Source organism: Engraulis encrasicolus, chromosome 13, assembly GCF_034702125.1.
Source record: "Engraulis encrasicolus isolate BLACKSEA-1 chromosome 13, IST_EnEncr_1.0, whole genome shotgun sequence".
NCBI classification, from domain to species: domain Eukaryota; kingdom Metazoa; phylum Chordata; class Actinopteri; order Clupeiformes; family Engraulidae; genus Engraulis; species Engraulis encrasicolus.
Genome location: NC_085869.1, coordinates 49,070,688 through 49,094,858, shown reverse-complemented (window position 1 = coordinate 49,094,858; position 24,171 = coordinate 49,070,688). Strand labels below are relative to the sequence as shown.

At 42.9% G+C, this 24,171-nt stretch overlaps 2 protein-coding genes across 2 annotated transcripts in view; both read right to left on the bottom strand.

The window, feature by feature from the left end:
* itgb5 (integrin, beta 5) overlaps positions 1-2,251 on the bottom strand; it is a 66,329-nt gene extending 64,078 nt beyond the window's left edge. Inside the window, exons 1-3 of the mRNA XM_063214159.1 lie at positions 1,476-2,251; positions 1,102-1,187; positions 553-760 (exon numbers count right to left, since the gene is read on the bottom strand). Of these exons, the coding sequence (XP_063070229.1) occupies positions 553-760; positions 1,102-1,187; positions 1,476-1,569 (388 nt within the window). The 5' untranslated portion in view covers positions 1,570-2,251. The remainder of the gene's footprint in view (positions 1-552; positions 761-1,101; positions 1,188-1,475) is intronic.
* A 663-nt stretch (positions 2,252-2,914) lies between these two features.
* On the bottom strand, positions 2,915-23,634 carry rbm44 (RNA binding motif protein 44). The gene is made up of 14 exons (XM_063214155.1): positions 23,526-23,634; positions 23,026-23,112; positions 22,872-22,917; positions 14,544-14,659; positions 11,849-13,128; positions 11,346-11,422; positions 11,080-11,208; positions 10,612-10,786; positions 9,026-9,128; positions 8,550-8,684; positions 8,137-8,207; positions 7,919-7,989; positions 7,475-7,727; positions 2,915-3,962 (listed from the first exon to the last, which is right to left on the bottom strand). The coding sequence occupies exons 3-14, from the start codon at positions 22,889-22,891 to the stop codon at positions 3,636-3,638; spliced, it is 2,757 nt and encodes a 918-aa protein (XP_063070225.1). The 5' UTR covers positions 22,892-22,917; positions 23,026-23,112; positions 23,526-23,634; the 3' UTR covers positions 2,915-3,635.
* Positions 23,635-24,171: the final 537 nt, after the last annotated feature.

Sequence of the window (24,171 nt, the reverse complement as noted above, 5' to 3'; positions counted from 1 at the left end):
TGACAACACAATGCATAAAATACCAAACCATGTCGGGTCACCTGGATGAGAGCAGAGGAGAGGAGAATACAGAGGGGAAGCTGTGGCCTCGTGGTTAAGAAGATGGGCTTTAGATCATAGGGTTGCTGGTTCAAATCTCACCCATCAATTCCCTCTATGGTTCAGGTGCCCTTGAGCAAGGTGCCTAACCCCACACTGCTCCAGCTACTGAAACCAACACCCTGTACTTAAAAAAATAACGGCAAGTCGCTTGGGATAAAGAGAGATAGCTAAATGTAATGTAGTGGAGTGGATTGGAGTGGAGTGGAGCCTGTATTGTGGAGGGAGTACAACATATGCACAACAGGCATGTAAAAGTCAGTGTCAGGGATTATACATCATTAAGGCAAACTTAAAGGTTATATTAGTTTCACACACAGGTCAGAGCTGGCCCTTCAACAGTTATCAGTGCATTCCAGCATCTGCACTTCTGTGATGTGCGTGTGTATTCTCTGTCTCGCTCTCTCTCGCTCATGTCATGTCCCACATAAGACAGACTTAAAGAGTGCATACCAGGCCGAAGAGTAAGAGAAATGCTCTGCGGCTGTATCTGGACAACGTCGAACTGCGCCGGGCCGTTGCCTTTGGAGCTGAGGGGTCTGCTCATGTGGATGCTGGCTGTGCTGCTGGGGCTCTCGATGTACCGCACGTCGCAGCCACGCTTCTGCAGGTTCTGGCTCAGGTCGCAGCGTGACGTTAAGGTTCTCGTCATACCAAAGTCCTATGACAACAAAAAAACAATGGTGTTACCTGAGAGCGCTGAATGAGGAATGGATATAAAGTCTTTGGTGTTATTGTGCATTATGGACGTGCATCATCAGAGAAAGTGTCACACAAAACCCAGACATCTTAACTTTTTACTGTCAACATTCTAGTTAAGTAAAAAAAAGACATCCACACATCTGGCTCAAATAAGAAGAAAACTGGTTGCAAATGAATCTTTTGTGCTGTAGGCGACAGAACAAACATTGACCAGCTCTATGGCACAATACAGTACATGGAACAATTGCCAACTGTGATTGGGCTACTTGGGGGGTATTGGAATACTATGCACCAGCCTACCTCTTGAGCGCACCAGGCGCAGCTTGGGTGAATGAGGAGGCATTCTTCGCAAGATGTGGCACTACCACTTGTGCAAACATTGAGACCTGAAGGGGGGAGCACGTTAATTAGTGAAAGGAACCACTCACAACAACACACTGATTGTACTGATGCGTAAAACAGATCGTTCTGCTAGAGGAAGTCATCCACACCCGGGTAGTTAACCACACTGAAATGCCAGGGACTTGTTCCAAGTATTGGAATGCGGATAGTGAGAGATTCGGTTTAAATCGGAAGCATTACAGTTGCAACTCGGCAGCTAATTAAGTAGCCCATCAGTAGCAGTCAGTTAATCCCATGTGCAACCACTGGACTGTAGGCGCATTGAATCTTACCTCTGGCGCTGTATATACATATCTCCAAGACAACCCAATAAAAAGTTGATCGATACATGATATTCCACATTTGTGTTTCTTGAAATAATTCCATGAAATGCGGCTTTGGCTCTGAATGCGCCACCGACAAAGACTCTTCACCAAGCAGGACAAATCACGCCAGGCATTCTCTCCGTCCTGTCGGTCGGTCTGTGGGGAACTCGGAGCACATCTCTGTGTCCATCGACTCCGGTGAATGTCGCTACCCTGTCGTAGACATCTCAACAAAGCACGGTCAGGAACGAATGCTTGTCATGGGGAAAGTATACTTGTTCGTATTGCCTCGGAACAAGCGAGTTTGTTTGAGAGTAACTTAATCCAAAGTGATTACAGCGCTACAGTGTCGCGTCTCGAACACACTCCATTGCAGTTGCCATTTTTGACAAAATGTCGAGTTTATCCGTCATCCATGCAATATATGTGGCAGTGCACGCGTCTTCATAATAATGTTTTCCGAATGAGAAAATCGTCAAATACCGCAAAGGTTGCCTTCCATTGTACTCTTCTGTTTTCACTCCCGAAGTTTGAGTTCAGCTCTGCGCGTATTCCAGAAGGCTCCGCCCATATGGAAGTAGAGGGACGGAGAATGACCACGGAGCCATGGGCAAGGCGCCTTTTTAACCCTTTCATTTGTTTACCAGATTAAAAATTGGTGTTCACCACGAAATGAGTCAGACAACCTAACTCAATCGGTTAGTTCAAGAGACCCGAGCGTGACAACAGAGCGTAAGCTTGGATAGCCACAGTCAACAACATTACACGTACCCATATGCGCCAGAGCGCATAGTGCCACAATTAAATTAGGACTAAAATGTCACCGACGTTAGTCGGAGCAGTCGAGTGAAACCTTAGCAACTGGTTTAACAAGTGGCTGTCGACTCCTGCCAAGTAAAGTGTGTTTTACCATGGCTTGACTGGGCAAGCATTGCCATGGTCAAAACAGTCATGTGGGTAGTGTTTTAGCAATGTGTTGGCCACCTGTTTGGAGGGACTCCAGTGCCTTTGAAACAAAAGCAAGGCACTGCTGCCCTCCCGAGAAGAGGGTTTGAAAGTGTCGACAAATCCAAGTGCTGTCATCACTCCAGTAAGCATCCACTGATCCACGTGTCAATACTCTTGGATCTTATATTGTCCTTGACAAGTGCCAAAATAGAATACTGTAGCCTACACCGATCACACATCACACTGTATAACTAGTCTACTCATACCTTGCATTAACACAACTAATTACAGCATGTAATTATCTAATTAACGAAATATCAATATCGAGTGTATAAAGAATAAGCAAAATATATAAAACATAGGAAAGAACCCCAAAGAAGTTGAGTTCCAGATTATCAAAAGTGCAGAAACAGAGCGATATAACCCTTTTCCCTGGAAAAACAAACTGCATCTCTGGGTAAATATTTCACTACAATATCTTTTAATCGAACATGTCTCAAAAAGTAAAATATCAGCGCCATCTTGTGGCGAAATATGGCTCTGTAAATACAACTGGTCATGTAAGAAAATCACTTTCTGGGTTACAGTGGTATACTGTATAATGTATATATCTAAGTCTAGTTTTAAACAATGTTAAGTGTTCACCTTATGAAATTAGTTAATAAATGATCCTGATCTAACAGATCTATGAAAACAAACAAAAAGTAAGTACAGGCTTTATCATAACAACTGTACACGTATCTAGTACAACGAAATCTGTAGACCTACTAAAATATAACATTCTTCAGCCCCACATTCTGGAGCTTTCTACCCATTGTGGATGCAAGAACAGCAGCTAGTGAATATAGAAAACACAGCATCATGTGGAACAGTGGAACAGTATCTTATCTTAAACAATTGAGTATCTAGAACAGAGGAAGCTGGATAAACATTTCCTTTGAATGTAGTGAATTGTCTTGTGAAAACTTAGGGTTGGGTTGATAAACAGCCATCAACCATATTATCTGCTTGTGTGCATGCGTGCGAATGAAAGCACGCGTGTGTGCATGCGGGTGCGTATGCGTATGAGTTCCAATATATTCCTCTCCCAGCTACCACAGTGCAACATAAAAAAACATTTCCCCCAGCAGTCATTGTACATATCTGTAACACTCCTCGTCTTCCCCGGTTCAGTTCAGGTCAGTGGGAGGCCAGTGTGGCCGTGGCTCCTGCTGCTCCTGCGGAGACCTCCTGTGTGGTGGTGAGGAGTGCAGAGGCCATCTCCACGATGGTGCGTATGGGCAGGCCGCTCAGGGTGCCGCTGTGCTGGGCCCGCAGCTCCAGCAGGGCCTCCACTATCTCCTGCCTGCCCACCTGCGGGTGCAGCTGCGACAGACGGGCCATCAGCGTGTCGAAGCTGCCCGCCGAGGAGCTGGTGCTGGCGGGGGGCCTCGGCGGCACATAGGTGCCCTTAGCTGTGGGCACTGGGCTGATGTTCACCAGCTTCTCAATGTTGCAGCTCAGTGGCTGGGGGAGAGAGAGAGAGAGAGAGAGACAGAGAGAGAGAGAGACAGAGAGAGAAGAGGGTGAATAGGGTAGAGAGAAAGACAAATAGAGATATGAATAGATAGAGATATTATAACTCTCAATAATTGTTACATTTTCAACAGTTAACATACCAAGTCACAGTCATCTGTATAAGAGATAGAGAGGCAGCTAAGAGTTTGCTAGCTGTATAACCTGATGTATATCTGCTCTATAGCATAATGTAAAGGGTCATTTCACGTGAAATCAGACACTTTGGGACCCGACCGACCCGGATTTCAATCATACTTGGTGTGCCTTTTCAGTAGCAAGGTAGCACCCCAGAACTGCATTGGTTTGAATCTGACACTAATATTAAGGGAGAAACAGACTAGGAAAGGTTCACATGTGAGGGTAGGACACTATACATTCAGCCTTGAATATATCAGTCAGTGTTAGTCACAAAAAGATGCCTGTGGTGTTGTTTGAAAGCTCTTTTCTGGCTCTACATATTACACAGTCACCTTGGAATACAACTACTCTCAGAATATGAATTATGATAAATTGAAAAATTAAAAATTGAATATCTAAAAAACGTATATTTTAAAATGGCCAGTTCCTTGTCCAAACGTAGCCGGCAATGTCATGAGCAGCACCTAAAATGCTGGTGTTCGGTTTGTTATTCATTTCAGAAAGAAGTTGACTCACAAATATGGCATCATACAGACCACTTACTAATAATATGGTAATACCATAGTAGCATCACATGACAAAACAAAAACAAAACAAAAATGGTCAGTGTCCATGGTCCCAGGTTTCAGAAACTAAGGCAGATGTCCATTTATACACACCAAATGATGATATGTGAATGTTTGAACATTCCTTCTCTGTGTACCTGTGCCATCTTCCCTTTACCGTACTTTAAAGAGATAATCAATGGCTACACTCTCATTTTCTACTCTCCCAGTGCATTTGAAGCAGCAGCTGTGTCTTTTGTAGATAATGTATAAGTACGTCCCGTTGCAGTTACAGGTTCCACTACCAGAAGCACATCCTGATGATCCATGACAAGTCTATCTGGTCTGAAGGGAAAAGTGAAGGATGGAGATGGCCCATGAGGATGCAGGAAGTTCAGTTTCACCTCTCCAGTGCTCGGCATACATTCCTCAGCACATGCTAGCCACCAGTTGCCATCATATACAGCTACAATATACCCTTTGATGCTTGAAAATGTAACACATTCCTTTACTGAGCTCACTCTTTCAACTCTGCCTTCTCTGAATGCTGAAAATGGCCTAACTTCCACTGTGTCCATTGACAATGGGCAGAAGCTGTGTAGTTTTTGAGTACCTAGAATAGTTCTTGCAGATTCAAACCTTTTCGACAGGTTCTCAGCTTCATGATGGTACATCTCTGTTGTGGCAAACTGGCAATGGATGTTCTTGACATTATCTTTGACAAATTCAAACAGTTGGTATGGCGTTACAATTTAATTGTCAATAGGACGTTGCAGACTTGCTCGTGCAGCAAGCCATTTAACTGTCCCTCCCAACGCCATCACATGGACCTTTGCCATGTGATGTGGCAAAAAAAGTGCCACTCTGCAGGTATGTGAAAATCTGCCTCGTGGTGGCACAAATTTGTTGTGTTTTTAAGGTTCTTATATTGTGCAGCACAGCCATCAGAAAAAATATAGGATCTTCTTTGGACGTTCTGTCATTGATGAAGTGTCACTGAGGAACTGAATTAGGAGCTTCTGAAACAGATGTACAGCAATTGTATCATGAATGTTGCAGTCTGAAATAACAACAAAACAGATTTTTTTCCCAGTTTCAAGTGATCTTGGTAGTAGCATACAAATGGATGGATTGTGGCCTGCACTGGTTGTTCCAGTGAAATGATTGAATAGCATCTTGAATTACAAAACTATAGTTTTAAAAACGCTCCTGGTTCAAGGGAGTCAGTCAAGGATAATGTCAAGAACATCCATTGCCAGTTTGCCACAACAGAGATGTACCATCATGAAGCTGAGAACCTGTTGAAAAGGTTTGAATCTGCAAGAACTATTCCAGGTACTCAAAAACTACACAGCTTCTGCCCATTGTCAATGGACACAGTGGAAGTTAGGCCATTTTCAGCATTCAGAGAAGGCAGAGTTGAAACTGTGAGCTCAGTAAAGGAATGTGTTACATTTTCAAGCATCAAAGGGTATGTTGTAGCTGTATATGATGGCAACTGGTGGCTAGCATGTGCTGAGGAATGTATGCCGAGCACTGGAGAGGTGAAACTGAACTTCCTGCATCCTCATGGGCCATCTCCATCCTTCACTTTTCCCTTCAGACCAGATAGACTTGTCATGGATCATCAGGATGTGCTTCTGGTAGTGGAACCTGTAACTGCAACGGGACGTACTTATACATTATCTACAAAAGACACAGCTGTTGCTTCAAATGCACTGCTAGAGTAGAAAATGAGAGTGTAGCCATTGATTATCTCTTTAAAGTACGGTAAAGGGAAGATGGCACAGGTACACAGAGAAGGAATGTTCAAACATTCACATATCATCATTTGGTGTGTATAAATGGACATCTGCCTTAGTTTCTGAAACCTGGGACCATGGACACTGACCATTTTTGTTTTGTTTTTGTTTTGTCATGTGATGCTACTATGGTATTACCATATTATTAGTAAGTGGTCTGTATGACGCCATATTTGTGAGTCAAATTCTCTCTGAAATGAATAACAAACCGAACACCAGCATTTTTAGGTGCTGCTCATGACATTGCCGGCTACGTTTGGACAAGGAACTGGCCATTTTAAAATATAGGTTTTTTAGATATTCAATTTTTAATTTTTCAATTTATCATAATTCATATTCTGAGAGTAGTTGTATTCCAAGGTGATTGTGTAATATGTAGAGCCAGAAAAGAGCTTTCAAACAACACCACAGGCATCTTTTTGTGACTAACACTGACTGATATATTCAAGGCTGAATGTATAGTGTCCTACCCTCACATGTGAACCTTTCCTAGTCTGTTTCTCCCTTAATATTAGTGTCAGATTCAAACCAATGCAGTTCTAGGGTGCTACCTTGCTACTGAAAAGGCACACCAAGTATGATCGAAATCCGGGTCGGTCGGGTCCCAAAGTGTCTGATTTCACGTGAAATGACCCTAAAGTAGGTGTCACCAACGTGGTGCCAGCGGGCACCAGGTAGCCCTCCAGGAGCTTCTGAGGTGCCCACCAAAGATGTTAATAAATAGTGACGATTACAATATTTTAGTCACAGTTAATGTATTTCTCAATTTAAATGTGAGATTATTTCTTTATAACCGATAAACAATATTTCTTTATAACCTACAAGAAAATTAGCATTCAATCATAGTGTGATTTGAGAACGATGTCAAGAATTCAGTAGAGGATTGTGAACAAACAAGAAGCCTTCGGGTAAGCCCTCAGTAGCCTTCAGACCCAGACAGGTTGGACATCCTTGAATGTATAACTTTTCCACTTACTCTGGGTAGCATGTTATAGGGGGCAGCCACTTTGACACTGCTCGGCTTGGGCCCATGTGTGGTGGTTGTTGTGGTGGGAGGTTGGGGCCTCTTGAAGGTGTGGTCCCCCTGAGGGGGTGCAGCAGGTGGGCAGCTGCTGCTGCTGCTGGTGGTGTGTGAGATCTGGAGGGGCTGGCCGTGGATGGAGGAGCCACTGAGGTCTCGCATCGCTGCCTCAGCAATGTCTGGAGAACTCAGCATCACGCTGCCGGTTCTTTGGGGAAAAAGACAAATTAAGGTCCAATGTGGTTGGTAATAAAACTAAAAAATCATGGTAAACAAAAAGTAAAGGGTGAAAAAAGGAAAATCTTCCATAAAGAAGATCAGTTACAATGTAGATTGACATTCTTAGACATTTTTAGTACTACATCTTATTATACCAGCATCAAATGTTGATTAATTTACCTGGTCTTATTTAATACTGTAATGCACACTTCTTTAGGTTGATATTTCTCAAATCGAGCCAGCAGATCTTCCTGGAAAGAGACAAATGCATTTAATTAGAACTTTGCTGCCCCCCAGAGGCACTATGTGAGGCATGCAGGCATTACAGTTCAGGAGCCAAACTGGCAACAGTGAACAATAGCATCACAGATAGGAAGTGAGAAAGAGAGAGAGATGACCTCAGTGACGTCTTGATGGAGGTTTGTGACACGAAGTTGGCAGCTAATCTTCCTGTGCTCACCATCTCCCACTGCAGCAGAATAACAAAGTAAAAGTACTGTTGTTTTCATAATTGTGAATATACAGCACAAAACAAAATTGCATTTCTAATTAACCAAGTCCAACTGGCAAACCGGGGGCAGCAGAGCATGGGGATGGCACTGTGCTCAAGGTATTTCAGCAACAGTACTTTTCACTTCCCTTAGCCTACTTGCAGGTCATGTTGGGGAAATTGAACCAGCAGCCCTTGGGCTACAACCTTGAATCCTTATCTACCAACCTATGACTGTCCATAACCCATCAGACAAATAAACAAATTTATTTAGGCATTGACAAATCAACATCTAAATGACTGCTGCCCAGACTCGCATACCTGCGCCGCTCCTCTCGTTCTCCATGGCTTTCCTTAGCCGCTCCTCTTTGGTGCCCTGGCCAGCCTGCGCCCCCAGGTCTTCCTCCGCATCGAACCAGGCCTCATTGGTGACGTTTCCCCCCTCCTCATTCACACCTGTGGAGATACCAATACCACCAAGCAATTCTCCTCTTAAGTCTTCACATTCGTGCTTGCAAAAAAAAAACATTAGAGGAACCGAATATCTCTTAATGGCAATGGTCATGAAATGTTTATGACATTGACATGTTTATGACACGTCAATTACTGCGCGGCACTGTTATGACACTCTCATGTCATACGTATGTGTGTATATGTGTGTTACTAAGAATTTTCTTTCCAAACCATTTACTTCATATGATTTGGTAATGTTGAAATCCTGTGGGAACAACAAGCACACATTCAACACTATTCATATCGGCTATAGTTTCACCTGGGAAAGTGACAACACCGCTTACCAGCTCTAGTGGAACGTGGTCGCTGTGTCTTCAGAGTCGATGCTTTGGAACTCCGGGCATCTTCTGGCTTTGTGTGAGACGCGGCAGCTTTGCATTCAGCATGCTGCACAAAAGCACAGCTCAAATGGGTTCACAATTGAAACCGGACACAACAAAAACATACCAGAATGGGCTATCTTAGAAAGAAGGGAAAATATCTCTACTACTACCACCTCTACTAATAATAGAAGTGCCGTTAATAATACTAACTATTACTAATAATAGTACTACTAATAATAATACTGCAAAGCTTATTTACGATGCACCTGTGTGGAACACTGTACCCATGTGAAGTGCACGCTGCATGAAAACAAATGCTCAAAAGTGGACACGACAAACGCAATGGGTATGAGCAATGTTGAAAAGAAGAGAAAAGACTACCGCTAGTAATTATAAATAAAAAAGCAATTCAAGGCTTACTGTACTAATATTAACAATGCAAGACTTATTATTTGCATGACATTACATTACACTTAGTTGACGCTTTTATCCAAAGCATCTTACAGATATTTACTAGATATTGGTCAGTCCCTTGGGCAGTGTGGTGCCTTGCTCAAGGGCACTTCAGCCATAGATGGAGGTGTAGGAAGAGGTAAGGGCAAGGTTCTAAAGGTCAGATTAGACTTCAGCAACTGCGAGCGTGAAAAGTCGCGTGGGAGTGGCCACGAACCAATTTTGTATTCATGCATCTGCGAGCTCTGCGAGGTCCGAGGTCTCGTTGCCAGCCACATTTGAAATTGCGCGATTAGGCTACTTTCACTACATTGTAAGCACTGCGGTCATTATTAAGCAATGTTGCTTTCTATCCCGGCTAGCTAGGTATTTTCACACAAATTGCAAAGGCAATGCAGTGGTGTCATTATTTGACATACCCAGTCTGTTTTCACGAGCAGAAAATGCAAGCATGTAAAGACAGTTGATTCTGCCGATGTGTGTTTACATTCGGTAGAGGAACGGTAGTAAAACCGCTGGCATTGTGCCACGAGTGTTCAACTGATGCATTGTTTGTTACTTAGCTTAGCTTCGTGTATTTACACACATTTACACACAAGGCATTAATAAAGTTTTTAACAGAATACAGCACTGCTCTCGCAAACTACTGGCATTGCGCTGCCACAAGAACAGAACAAGGAAGTAGCGAGACGACCAATCATAGTGCCTTTTTGTCTGCGTACTCCGCGTCCGTCCGACGGATAGTTAGAATTTTTTCGAGGCGCTAGACGACGGGCGCAGAGCCTCTGAGAAGGGGGCGTGGACTCGCATAGACAGAAAACGGACGGACGCAGATTCTATGCGAGCGAAGCATAAATCTAGCTTAACCTGTATCCCCCTGATCTTAAGTCCACGTCTCTAACCATTAGGCCACAGATTTTATATGCAGGTTTGGCATACCTGTGCCATGATGTAAGAGTGTGTCTGTGTTGAGCCCTAGAGTGTAGTACCACCCAGTAAAAGTCACCAGCTTTATCTCATGTCCTACATAGAAACTCTCTGCTAATACTAACCATTCAAGGCTTTTACGTACAGTATATACAGGTTTGGCGTACCTGTGCTGGGGTGTAGAGAGTGTGTGTGTTGAGCCTGTGTGTGTCCACAGAGAGAGGGCTGAGCTCCTCCAGAGTCGCCCCAGACAGCAGCCGTCTCCTCATCTGGCTGTAGGTCTCCTCCAGGACATGCAGGCTCTCCACCAGGCCCTCGGGGACTCCGCCAGGGCCTCCAAGCCTGACGTGAACAAATTCAAATTATGCAATTCAATTGGACCACAATGGTAAAAGATTGTTACATTATGCTCTTGCACTCTCTTCTTTTCTTACTGACTTTTGTTCCAAATTAATGTTGGCATAAATCTACTGTTGTGCTTGTTATGCTAGTTAGCCAACCACGATAATAGACAGCTAATTAAAAGAACAATTTGAACTCGCTCATTCACTCAATCACTGTGCTAATCGTAAATTTCGCACATACGACCAATACACAAAAATTGACATTAAAACATGCATTAAACTCAATCTCACCCCTGCATGTCCCGTTCGCCCTGAGCAGAGGTGAGGTATCTTCTCCAGCAGTGCTCCTTGCACATGGAGTACTGCAGAGCCAGCAGCTTCAGCTCAGACTCCTTCCACCTCTCACCACACTCACACCCACTGAAAAAAAACGCCACAACAACAATATCACTCCATCAGACCTACATATCTCCATTCAGATACTCAATCAATATGTCAACCAGGCATCTTTTAAGTTTTAAAATGTTCAAGAAAAATTTGAAGGAATTCTGTTTTACCATTTCGGGTGGGGCTTCATTTGACGAGCCTTGAACAGCTCAAATTCCTCTTCCACTCTCTTGAGTCTCAAAAACTCCTGCAAAGGGATTTGAGTTAAATTCAAGTTTTAAACATTAGGCTAGTGTTACCCCTCAAACACATCAGAGGAGACTAGAGTTACAAAGAGTTGCTGAACTGTCTTCATAGCAAGAGTGACACAAGCGACAGAGTACAGAGAATGACCGTTAAAAGCAGAATGCAAGCAGTTCCTTATTCCAATTGACTGTGGCGGCTCTCGCCGAAATGCATCATAGCTAATTAGCATAATATTCCCTGAAGTTCAACTACAAACTGTCGGTCAAGTCACTGAAACACTTTTGTCTCTTCTGTCGCCAGCTCCTCCATGCAAAGTCAATTAACTTCGGTCACCGGTGACGCTAGTCACTTATACTGTTATTGTGCCATTACACTGTGGCATGGCTTTATTTAACTTTTATTTTCAAAGAAACAGGCAAAGGAATACCTTGTGTACAAAGTCGAGATCTGTCATGAAGATGTCGGTGATGACGCTCCTGTCTGCAGTAGAGGCCTGTAAGGTCTGGGTGTCTTGATCGAGGTGTGCAGGAGAATCCATCTCAGTCGAGGCCACTGTGGTACTTGGGGAGGCTTGGCACTCTTGCACAGACGTGAAATGCGCACGGAAGTCGCCACTGGCATCTATGGTCTGACTTGCAGTTTCTGGTCTGGGGGGAGTAGGGGCTTCCGGTGGCATTTGCACTCCAGTGTTCTCTGGACTGATGACAGTAAGAGACTGCGGACGAGGACCCGGCTGCTCCCCTTTCCCAGGTGTTTGCAGCAGAGCGCTCCTCGTGCCCGTCCTTGGATGCACAATCGGCCCCTGACAGAGTGGAGGAGACATGCAGAGGTTCCCTGCCAGGCTTGAGCAGTCCGGCCACGACTCCTCCGGGTTAGCAGACGTCTCCATGAGGCTGTGAAACTCCTCCCTCTGCTCCGGATGCTGCAGGCTCTCGTCAGCGGACGTGGTGTCCAGGAAGTGGGTCTCTTCTCCCGGGGAGGACATCGAGGCCTCGGAGGGAAACAATGCGGAGGTGCTCAGCAGGCTGTTTTCCATGTGCTCCTCCACGCTGCCCCTTGTGGCCAGGAGAGAGGAGTTTGCACTAGCGCTATCTTGCTCCGCCGCTGCTGCGTACTGGCTGTGGTCTGATGATTTGCTAGGCATCCACTCGGCGGACGTCTGGTCGAAGGCGGTGCTGTTGAAGCTGTAGTACTCTGGAGGGGTCTCCTGCGCAATGTCGATGTAGCTCTTGTCTATCAGCGGTGCTGCTGCTGTCGTCGCCATCCTAAAATCCGATTGGTGGTGGACAGCAGGGGGGCGGGCCAAAGCTGACACTCCGCCTCTTGCACCCTGCGCCTGTATCTTCCTCTGTCGATCCAGCTCCACGTCCAGAGAGAAGCTGGCCTGCAGTGCAGACGATGTGTTTGCTGTGAGCGCGCTCACGTTGGCAGAGCTGGTGCCCGCGGCGCTTGGAGGCCCGCTCAGGCCCTCTCTGGAGAGACGCTGAGAGTGGGCGTACCTGGTGCCGGGAGACAGCACCGGCGCCGAGGTGGGGCTGAGGTCACATGCTGACTGGAAGCTGTCGTGGATCACAAGGTCTCCATGGGCGTCGCCAACACCGCTGCCGCCAACCCTGCCCACAGCGCCCCTGCTGTTTGTTACTGGAACTGTCCACTCCTTCGCTCCACTGGCATCGGTTTGAATAGCAGCAGCTGTCGCTTTTTCTCCTGTGTGAGGCAGGCAGATTATTAAAGGAGATTCTAAAGAAAAAAATCAACATTGAAAATGTTCAGGCTAGGTCCAACATGTATGTCTGTAGACTTTATGTAATTTTAGCAGCTTTCAGGGTTCCCACCCTTTTTTCATGAACAAATTCAAGCACTTTTCAAGCACCTCCAAGCACCAATTTTTCAGTTTTCCAGCACCTTTAAATAGGTCCCCTACTAGTTGTGCTTGATGATGGTCATGGGAAGCGCGTGGGAGGGGGGTGTAGGGGTCCCCCAGAAAATGTTATGTTTTTAAGATGCGATTTCTTGCATTCTAATCAATTTTAGGGTGTCCCATCCGACATCTCAGATTTTGTACATACCGTAACAATTTATTTCTATCATTTGGTTTATTAAGTTTGAGCATTTCAAGCACTTCACTAAAAATTCTTTTTCACAACCTTGAAAACACTTACTTGAAATTCAAGCATTTTCAAGGAATTCAAGCACCAGTGGGAACCCTGAGCTTTAACGTAATACACATTGTTTCGCATCTAATCAGCCATTGTGTGTGCCTCCTTTCTTCACTTTATAGCAGATCATTACAGAGACACAAAGTAGCAGTCGTTTTGACAACTTAGTCGTTCTATGTGTAAGAAGTGGTATAATATCTTGTCAAACTTCTTTGTCAAGTACTTTGCCTTGTTGGAAGCAGATTGGAGACATGATATTGACATGTTAACCTTCCATCAATCGCACAAAATGAGACATTGTTAAAGGCAAATTCTGCCCAATTTCACCATACTGCTCAAACGACTAATTTTTTCAGCCCTTTCCGATATCCTTAACAGGGGACATCGCTTGTTTACATCTAAACATACAGTACTGCAAAAATCATCCCAAAAAGTTACTTCTGTGTTATAAGGTGTCGAGTGAAAAAATCCCCATGATCCCACTATAACTGGCCAGGATCTCAGGAAGGGGCTGTGAAATTATAAGTCAACGGGTACTGACAAGTCAAGTGTAGGGTCAGCAATACAACTGCATGCTGAATTTAGACGTACGTGATGGCCCTTTTATACTGCTATAGTAGCCTGGGAAATCACATGCTGCTTTGCACAATCGTTCCGATCTAAAAGACGGCGTGGATTCTACCCCTCAGCGAGGCTTCCAGATTTTGGCCTCCAATCAGAGAGTGGGGAGGAGTAGAAAGGCAATAACTGCAGTTTGTTGGAATAGATACAACTGACACGATTGTCTATGGGCTACGTACATGCCAAATGATACATTCGTGACATCCAGTAAACGTCAATTATAAACGACACCTTTCCCACGATAAATTGCATAGGTAGCCTCCAAACTATCTCACTTGTGAGATCGCCTGGTGTTAACCTGGGAACTGCCACAGCAGATGGATACCCCATGTGCTCTCTGACCTGTCATGTAGTGCCTCTTGCCCACCACTGGTGGGGGACCAATGCACAATGCGCATGAGGAGCAGCCTGCTGGACAGCAACACTGAGACACTCCGTAAAACGTTGGCATTCTCGACCTGGATATTTAATTTAAAAAAAGAAACAAGAAAACTTGTAGGCTAGTGACAATGGGCCCAAAAAGGCCTTCGTTTTCGAGATACCCCAACCGGAGGTAGAACAAAACCCAATAATGTTTTTCCTCATCTCTAAGGTGTCCCATACATGAAAATGATTCTTGGCCAAAGTGATTTTAATGCTAAGCCTAAAAATTTTACACATTTCCATATGCACCTCCAAACAAAAAAAGCACCCAAAATGTGACTTCTCCGTATGGGAGTAGATATACAAAAAATCATGCAGAAAATTACCAGAAGCTCTGAGAGCTTTGAGAATTGGTATGCTTGTGCCCAGGGGCTACCTGCACCAGATAGAAGTGGTTGTATTGGACCATCTTGATGTATGAAGGAGATATATGCATTTAATCACACACCTAAAATAGGCGGAAAATGAAAAAAAGTGATATTTATACAGAATGTCATCATTTACATTGTAATTGCTTTGTCAGGGAATGTCATATGCACACATATGATATCTTGATGGAAAGGTGAGATCGTTCTGAATCCAGCAATACCTCATATGTATATATTTTCTGAATATTAAAGATGGCATATCGTTCAATGTATGAGGTGCCCAGAATGAAAAAAATCGAAAAGGAGTTACAGGACCTATTTCAATACACTTTAGTGGTGACAGGAATGCTCACAATTGTATTACAGTATATTACTTCAAATAAACTTATTATTGTTGTGTGGTGCTATAGATTATGCTTGAATGAAGAATCAGATTAGGGTGAAAATATATTTATCACTAGTGTGTATATATATATATATATCATTTCTTGCACATTGTTAAGCTGGAAAATGCAGTGACTCCACCTACTTCCAATGCCTTGCAACTAGCTCATCAGAATATTGCATCACTCCTTTCAGGTAGATATGATAGAGGAAGGGGAAATAGAGTGGATGTTATTCAGTTTGTTCAGAAATCTTTTATCTTCCACGAAGTGGAGGTCTCCAGTTCTTCTTCCATGAAAGAGCTAGCTTTCCTTATCAGTCTTTCAAGACACCCAATACCCCCTCTTCATTGTGCTCCCTCCCCAGCACACCACTGCATAGAAAAGGACACATACTGGCTTCAACAGTCTCATAGAACATATTAAGGAGTTTATAGCAGACAAGTATAGCCAATACTGTATACTGTATGCTTCTAAAAGGCATCTTTGGCTGACAAGTCCAGTTTGTTGTCTTGTTATACGCTGAAATACTGAGATGTGCTTACAATCTCCACTTCATCAACCTCAATGGAGATTGGTTGCAGAGCGGGCTTAGACCTCCAAAAGTCCACCTTCATCTGCTTGGTCTTAGTGTTGAGTTGTAGGTGCATTACACCACTGCAAAGCCCTGTACTCCTGTACTCCCTCCTCCCTTAATACAGCCTACAATTGTATTATCATCCAAGAATGTCTGCATGTGGTATGTGCCTGTGTTGTAAATATGTTAAGTCCGATGTGTACAAAGTGAACAGGAGAGGAGGGAGCACAGTTCCCCAGGCTGCTTTAGTACCACATACTACAGTGTCCAAGAGGCAATCTTTCAGTTTGACAAACTGTGGCCACTCTGTTAGGTAGTCCCTGATCAAGTGCACAAGGAGGGCATCCAAACCCAGGAGCCTCTCTCTCAATGGAGGGTTGGATGTTGTAGAAAGCGCTGGAAAAGTTAAGGAACATGACTATATGTCCTGTGCAATAGGTATGTGATGGCATCATCCACTCCAACCTTCTCCTGGTATGAAAACTGTACTAGATCCAGTGCATGACTTACTGCAGTCTGAGTGTATGTAACAGCATTGTCTTCATTACATTACATTACATTTCACTTAGCTGACGATTTCATTTTATTCAAAGCGACTTACATTTATTATTTGTCAGGGTATTGGTTACAGTCCCTGGAGCAATGTGGGGTTAGGTGCCTTGCTCAAGGTCACTTCAGCCATGGAGATGTAGGGAGAGGTCAGGTGGGATTTGAACCTGCAACCCTCAGATTGAAAGACCAACTCTCTAACCACTAGGCCAGTGTTTCCCAACCAGGGGTATGTGTACCACTAGGGGTACGCAGGCACACTACAGGGGGTACGTGGGGAAAGTGTAATGATAACAAATGTATGGGAAATACAGTGGTCACATTGGGATAGAGGATATGGAGTATGAGTTAGGGGGTACTTCTTGTATGACAAAAAGGCTCAGGGGATACGCAATACAGAAAAGGTTGGGAAACACTGCACTAGGCCACGGCTGCCCCACGGCTGTCTTCGTGCTGCATGAAGGGAGGGCCTCTCGGTTTAAGTCGTTTATCTCTTTTGGATGTGGCTTTTTGGGGACCAGGATAAGGCATAATGTGTTCAGAGTTGGTGCCTTACTAAGATGTACACTCGGCTGAATAAATATTCCAGCAGCTCAGCCACTTCAGCACCACAGGTCTTTAGCAGTCTTGGTGATGTCCTATCCAGTTAATGGGCTTTAACCAGGTCTGCTGTGATTATAGAGAGGAGGGAGGGAGGAGGTGCTGGGTGGTGGTAGTGTGATAAATAAAGACTGCTCCTGGAAGGAGCAATGATTTATGTTTACATACAAATGGTATGTGTATTACCAAAGCCTGACAGCAGGAAGCCAAGGCATTTTATTTAATGAGCCTACTGAAACAAACAGGGAGGGGAATAGCAAACATATTCAGTGAATTCAAAAGTTCATAGATTCATGCACAGCTTCTTCATTAGGTTCACTCAGGCATTATCTGACATCACTCAGGTGTGGCTTAATACCATCATGTAGGAGCGGGAAAGGATCTGCACACTGCTTGCAAAAGACTTCATTTATTTGGAGCAACGTTTCGAACATAGATCTGAAGAAGTTTTTTGATTTGGCACCTGCTGATGCTTTTCTGCTGGATGTGCGCGCTTTCCACTACACTCTTAATACCATGATGTCACATGTTAGTGAATTGAATTCAGTGAATTATTTGTTTCATAGCTTTTATTTTAAATTGATTAACCCACTTTCTGCCATTAAATGTTAGTGAAGTCATAAAGCACCATATCTGTAGCCTACTGGTGACATTTCACTTAACTTATCCATGTCATCTGATGACTATATGGCTGGATTGACCAAGTAAAGAACTATGATGTCTCACACTTTTCTTCATCTGGTAGTAGATCGTTTTATTTTTACAATCAAATCATTTTTGGCAAATAGGCAGAAAGGTAAGGCTAGGGTATGTTTGTTAAACTAAGGGAAATAACAGTGTGTCAAATACACTAGACTTCAATCCAGCAACCACATCATATTCTACAGCTAAGCAAATTGTTTGGCTGGACCTGGAAGAAAGGGCCAACCAAAGTGCAAGTCAGAAGAGTAATGACGTTATCTATCCTGGTCCATTTGCTAAATGTAGGCTTAATACAATTAATTGGGAACAAGGCATCGGAGGTAGACCACACTGGGCATTCCTTTAATGTGCCATGGTCAAGACCCCTCAACTCAAATCCTCTCAGGGGTACCAAGGTTCTGTGCTAGGCCCCCCTGTCTTTGCCATCTTTATCTCATCTCACTGGGCAATGTTGTCCACTCACCCTGCTCCCTGCTATGTTGATGATAAACACCTGTCTGCCCAGCGAGATAACTCCAGTTTCTGCGTGTACACTACCAAACGTTTCAGAACATCTCTTTCACCTCTAGATGTCTAATTACCTTTGTACCATTTCAAGCTATGCATTCAATGTCTACAACTTGAATTACAATAAATAGCTGGGAAAATTAGGGTGTTATAATGCTCTAATGCATTGTCTTGGTTCCGCCTTTTTGCAATGTCTATGTGTCTATCTGCCTGTCTCTCAGACCTGGCCACATGGATGAAGCAACACCACCATCATCTGCCATTATATCAAGCAAGACATGAGGTCAACCACTGTTACCCCAGAAAACGCTACATAAACCTGGGTGTTATTATTTATGACTGCCCATCATTTCTGAAAACACTGCTTAAATTACTGATGCTCTTTTGCACTGTTCAATATAAAGAAAATCAGACTGTACCTGACCCAATATGCCACTCAGGTTCTGTACCTTGAGTGCAATTCTCTCCTGGAAGGAACTGTTTCATTTTATCTGAGGCTGCACTAAAACGTAATGTTGCTTCGCAATACTGTAACACCAACAGTCTGGCCTTGGCCTCTGACAAGGTAATCCCAATGGTCTGACAAGTTACTAGCTGATACAAGAGTTTGGTCATCCCCCTCAACTTTTAAGAAGCTGAAAACACACATATCACACATATCATACACATATCTTCTAGGAGTATTTATCTTCATGCTCAACTCTTATAACCCTATATATACAGTATAAGCCTGCACTCTGTATTTTCCACACACACTGAATGTAGCCATTGGATAAAAGAGTCAGGGAAATGTAATGAACTTAAATTCCCTATACTGACCAGATCTAGACAGGGTGAGATGGCATTTAGTCATTATGCAAAATGCTGGAACCAGCTTCCTGTCCAAATTAGAACTGCCCCGATAGTATCTTATTTTAAAAAGAAATGTGAAAAGGTTTATTCTCATCTGCCTTAAGTGATACAGTACAGTACACAATGCATTCTTTCTTCTCTTTTCTCTTTCTCTAATCATTAGGACATTGAATGGCAATGTTGTATCATGATCTACTTTGATTGATTGATCGATTTTATTGATTTAGGTTTATCAATGCCATTACAATACCTGTATACATCAGTGGTATGTTGGTGCAGTGTATCTCTGGTACGCTATATTATTGTAAGGAAGTTTTAAGAACAAATATCCTTATACCATATAGTTCCCTCACTGTATTGTATTGGTTAATAATATTACAGGCCTACTTAAATATATACTAGGCTTCAGAGCACCACTACGGTTAATTAATGAACCAGCCTTTGAACTTTTATATCTATGGAATAGACTGGTTCATTTTCTTTCTTTTTTGGACACATTATGTATAGAATGGAGTACCATCATCAATGTAGAGAATATATATTAGGTAATCACAATCTCATCTTTTCCAGCTTTACAATTGCCTACAGATGCAAGAAATATATAAATATATATATAGCTGGCTCTTTCATGGGAGAAGAACTGGAGAGCTTCACTTCGTGGAAGATAAAAGATCTCTGAACAAATTGAATAACATCCACTCTATTTCCCCTTCCTCTATCATATCTACCTGAAAGGAGTGATGCAATATTCTGATGAGCTAGTTGCAAGGCATTGGAAGTAGGTGGAGTCACTGCATTTTCCAGCTTAACAATACCTACAGATGTGCAAGAAATTATATATATATACTGTATATATATATATATATACACTAGTGATTAAATATATTTTCACCCTAATCTGATTCTTCATTCAAGCATAATCTCTAGCACCACACACTAATAATACGTTTATTTGACGTAATATAGCCTACTGTAATACAATTCTGAGCATTCCTTTAAGTGCATTGAAATAGGTCCTGTAATTCCCTTTCGATTTTTTTCATTCTGGGCACCTCATACATTGAACAATATGCCATCTTTAATATTCAGAAAATATATACATATGAGATATTGCTGGATTCAGAACGATCTCACCTTTCCATCAAGATATCATATGTGTGCATATGACATTCCCTGACAAAGCAATTACAATGTAAATGATGACAGTCTGTATAAATATCACTTTTTTTCATTTTCCGCCTATTTTAGGTGTGTGATTAAATGCCTATATCTCTTTCATACATCAAGATGGTCCAATACAACCACTTCTATCTGGTGCAGGTAGCCCCTGGGCACAAGCATACCAATTCTCAAAGCTCTCAGAGCTTCTGGTAATTTTCTGCATGTTTTTTTGTATATCTACTCCCATACGGAGAAGTCACATTTTGGGTGCTTTTTTTGTTTGGAGGTGCATATGGAAATGTGTAAAATTTTTAGGCTTAGCATTAAAATCACTATGGCCAAGAATCATTTTCATGTATGGGACACCTTAGAGATGAGGAAAAACATTATTGGGTTTTGTTCTACCTCCGGTTGGGGTGTCTCCAAATTTTGAGGCCATTGTCACTAGCCTAATGCAAATATGACAAATTAGTAAGTGCATTTAGTAAATGCATTTTCATAAAGGCATTTTCACCAGGTTCCCAAACTATCCTACATCGTAGGCTATTAGTCTGCAAGAACGCTATGAGGCAAGTTGTTTAAAACGTACGAGCTACAACGACTACCAATTAGCATGTTGTAGCACAATAATTAGCCTACAACGTGACCGAGTAGCCTAGGTGCGCAACTCTGCAGTGACATTTGGGGTTTTCTTATATCAAGCCGGCGGCCCTTATGGCGCGCGCGTGTGTGTTGCTCCAATGTGGATAGTCATACGATGCAAATTCAGTAACTTGCAGGCAGGTAGAAAGTGAGAGATGGCGAGTTATGGGAATGAAGAAACGTGTTGTGTCTTGTCTATATGAACAACCGTCCACACAACATCGATATATTTTTTGAGGATTCCAAAAACTCAAAAAAAATTTTTTGGGTCGCACAAAAAATGATAGGGTCGGTCGGCAACCGGAACCAAAACATTATTTTTTCTAGGCCCTGAGGGCTATAAACAAGCTATGCGCCCCGAACCTCACTGCTTGTTGTTCGATGACTTGAATCGAAACATTTCTAAGGACATCAGGGCTATTTTTGATTCCTGGAATACCGCCTCAGCCAGCTGAAAGCAGAGTAGCAGTGTCCCATGTGTCAAATGGTAAGATAATGCCATAGGCCTACCTGTTCCTTGACCGTTTTAAAACTCAGCCTTGACACACTATCATGTCAGCCACATCAGTTCAAACGCAATCTTTAATGCAGCCTCTCGTGAAGTTTATGTAATGCGAGGTAGAGGTTGCAAGCTACTGCTGAGCAGCGCAAGACATGGGCATGGGTCGGCTCCCGTGGATAAAAAGCATGTTCCCTCTCGCGTGCTGCTCCCAGCCCAATCCTTGCGCGCGCGAACCTTGTATCTCGTGGTGTCGACACCGCTTTATCTTATGTTTCTCACAGTTCGAACTACATGCTTTGTTTGGTATTTTGGGGGAGTTTGGAGTCGCAATTACCGCTGCTTGGAAATTACACGTTAGAGCTACACGACGCCAGCACTGGAGAACTGGGATGTAACCCTGTTATCCAAATTAACAAAATTTAGGAAACATAGAAACAGAACTTTGTTTGGCCACAATCTATGACCTGGACGGTGAACGTAATCTTTTTGAAGAGGCATGAACAGCATACAAGTGCCTTTGTGGGGGAGGAGAGGGCGATTGGGGAGAACAGGGAGACGAGAGCATGGCGCGAGGCGCATATTCGTTCGGGAAAAATGAGAGCGAAATGTTGGATAGGGCACACACCTTCCTTCTTCCTACACTGTAGAAGCGCAGAACAAGGTTGCCTCGTTGCCATAACTGGCATTCTGCAGCGCTAACGCCATGTTTAATTGACAGCGTGCTGGCGAATAGTCTAGTAGCCTAATATAATTAACAAGACGTGGATTAATGACTGTGCAAACGAAGTTCTAGTTAACTTGGACTGTGACGCAGTAAAAATGGTTGGTCATGGGCCATTGCGGCGAGAATGTGAGGGGGAAAGCGACAATGCCGATATCAGCTTCATCGTGACGTCGACGGATGTTTAGCAGCAGAAAAGCTAATCGTCTCGTGTGTTGTTACTAATAAACTCCTGGACTATGTACAAAGTTTCAAATTCATCTTTTTGTGAGTACAAACCACATTTGTTATACTGTAGAAGTTTGGTGTCATGACATGTTATTTTTGTGGGGAAAGTTTGGAGACGGTGCCCAGGATCCATATGCGCTTGAGTCAAGCTATCCGGAATAAACATCGAATAACACGGTAACTCTGTTGATGTAAGCCTGCGGCAGAAAACACTTCGGGTGTAAAGGTGGATGGGTGTCACGGTTCAAATGGCATTAGGGTGATTCTACTCCGAACCATCGCTTTAAGTCAAAACACAAATGTCAGATTACCTCGCATTTATATCTTATATTCATGCTAATATGGTACTAAGTTAATATTCATGAAAAGATCAAATTTGTTCACAGGAATTTTGAAAATAAACAGCAAAAATGACATACTGGAGCTTTAACGAATAACAATAAAGAAGGACATACGTATTCAAATCTGAAGTCATAGCCACAGCAGGTCCAACTTCTTCCTCTGCAAGAAAGAAATTCCACTTCATTCATTCTACCTGGACAACTGTGAGACTTCACGCATGCTCCTTCACATAGGTGTATAGGCCAGATGCATTGAGATTCAACTTACGCTTGACATGTACTACTTGCTGTCCTGCCTGCTCAGAAACAGTAAGGCCAGGATGTGACAAGAGAAATGTAAATAGACCTCCCTCTCCTGCCAAAGAAAAAAGCAAACATTGTTATTGACATAGACGAGTGTTTTCTATTAAATCTTCAAGTTCTTTGTTTCAGTCATGCAATGCTTTGTTATCTTTCACCTGACATGTTTCGACCATGAAACTTCCACCTTCATCAAAGGGTCACATGGATGTTGAAGTGTGACGTGATTTAAAAAACAACTGATGTTGTGGAGGTGTGATCAATATTGTGACCCTCTGATGAAGACGGAACACTGTCGAAACATGTCAGGTAAAAAGATAAACTTTTACATGTCTGAAACATAAGAGCCTGAATATTTAATATAACCTGCTCAAGACATAATGAAAATCATACATCTGTTGTGCTTCTAATTCTTCTGAAGACAATTAACTTACAGACACATAACACAATAAGAAGTCTCATCATTACCCTGGATTAAGTTCCTGTCCTTCTTTGGAAGACTGAAGTACCAGGCCCCCAACTTTTTATCTTCAAGCTTCAGACCAGGTGAAGATTTAACCAAGTTATACAAGGCCCTGGAAAGCACAAGCATAGTAGGTAATTATGTAAAGGGTGGTGGTACAGACTAGAGGCACATATCCACAGCAATGTCCACTCCAGTGAGTTTAAATTGGCTATACTACTGTAATTCTTAACTAGGACTGGGTAAAATAATCGATTTAATCGGTAATCGATCGATTTCATTTAAAATTCACATAATCGATTCACAGGGCAAAAAAACGTTGTTTTTTTTTTGGTGTTCTTTTTCTTTTTGTTCTTTTTGTTTAATTTAGGTCTGTGGAAAATACCCAGTATGTAACTTATTAGTCAATTAGGCCTACGCCTACTTATTATTAATTAGCAATCTGTTAACACTGTCAAGCCACAGCCCTTTGACATTTTTATATAAAAATAGGCAGCAGCATCTTTTGGGGGAAATCCTTGCACCAAGAAGGGAACGGATTGAATCGGTTTGGAATGAATCGAATCGAATTGAATCGTGATTAATCAATTCAAAGACCTAAGAATCGAAATCGAATCGATACAGGAACATGGCTGCGATACCCAGCCCTAT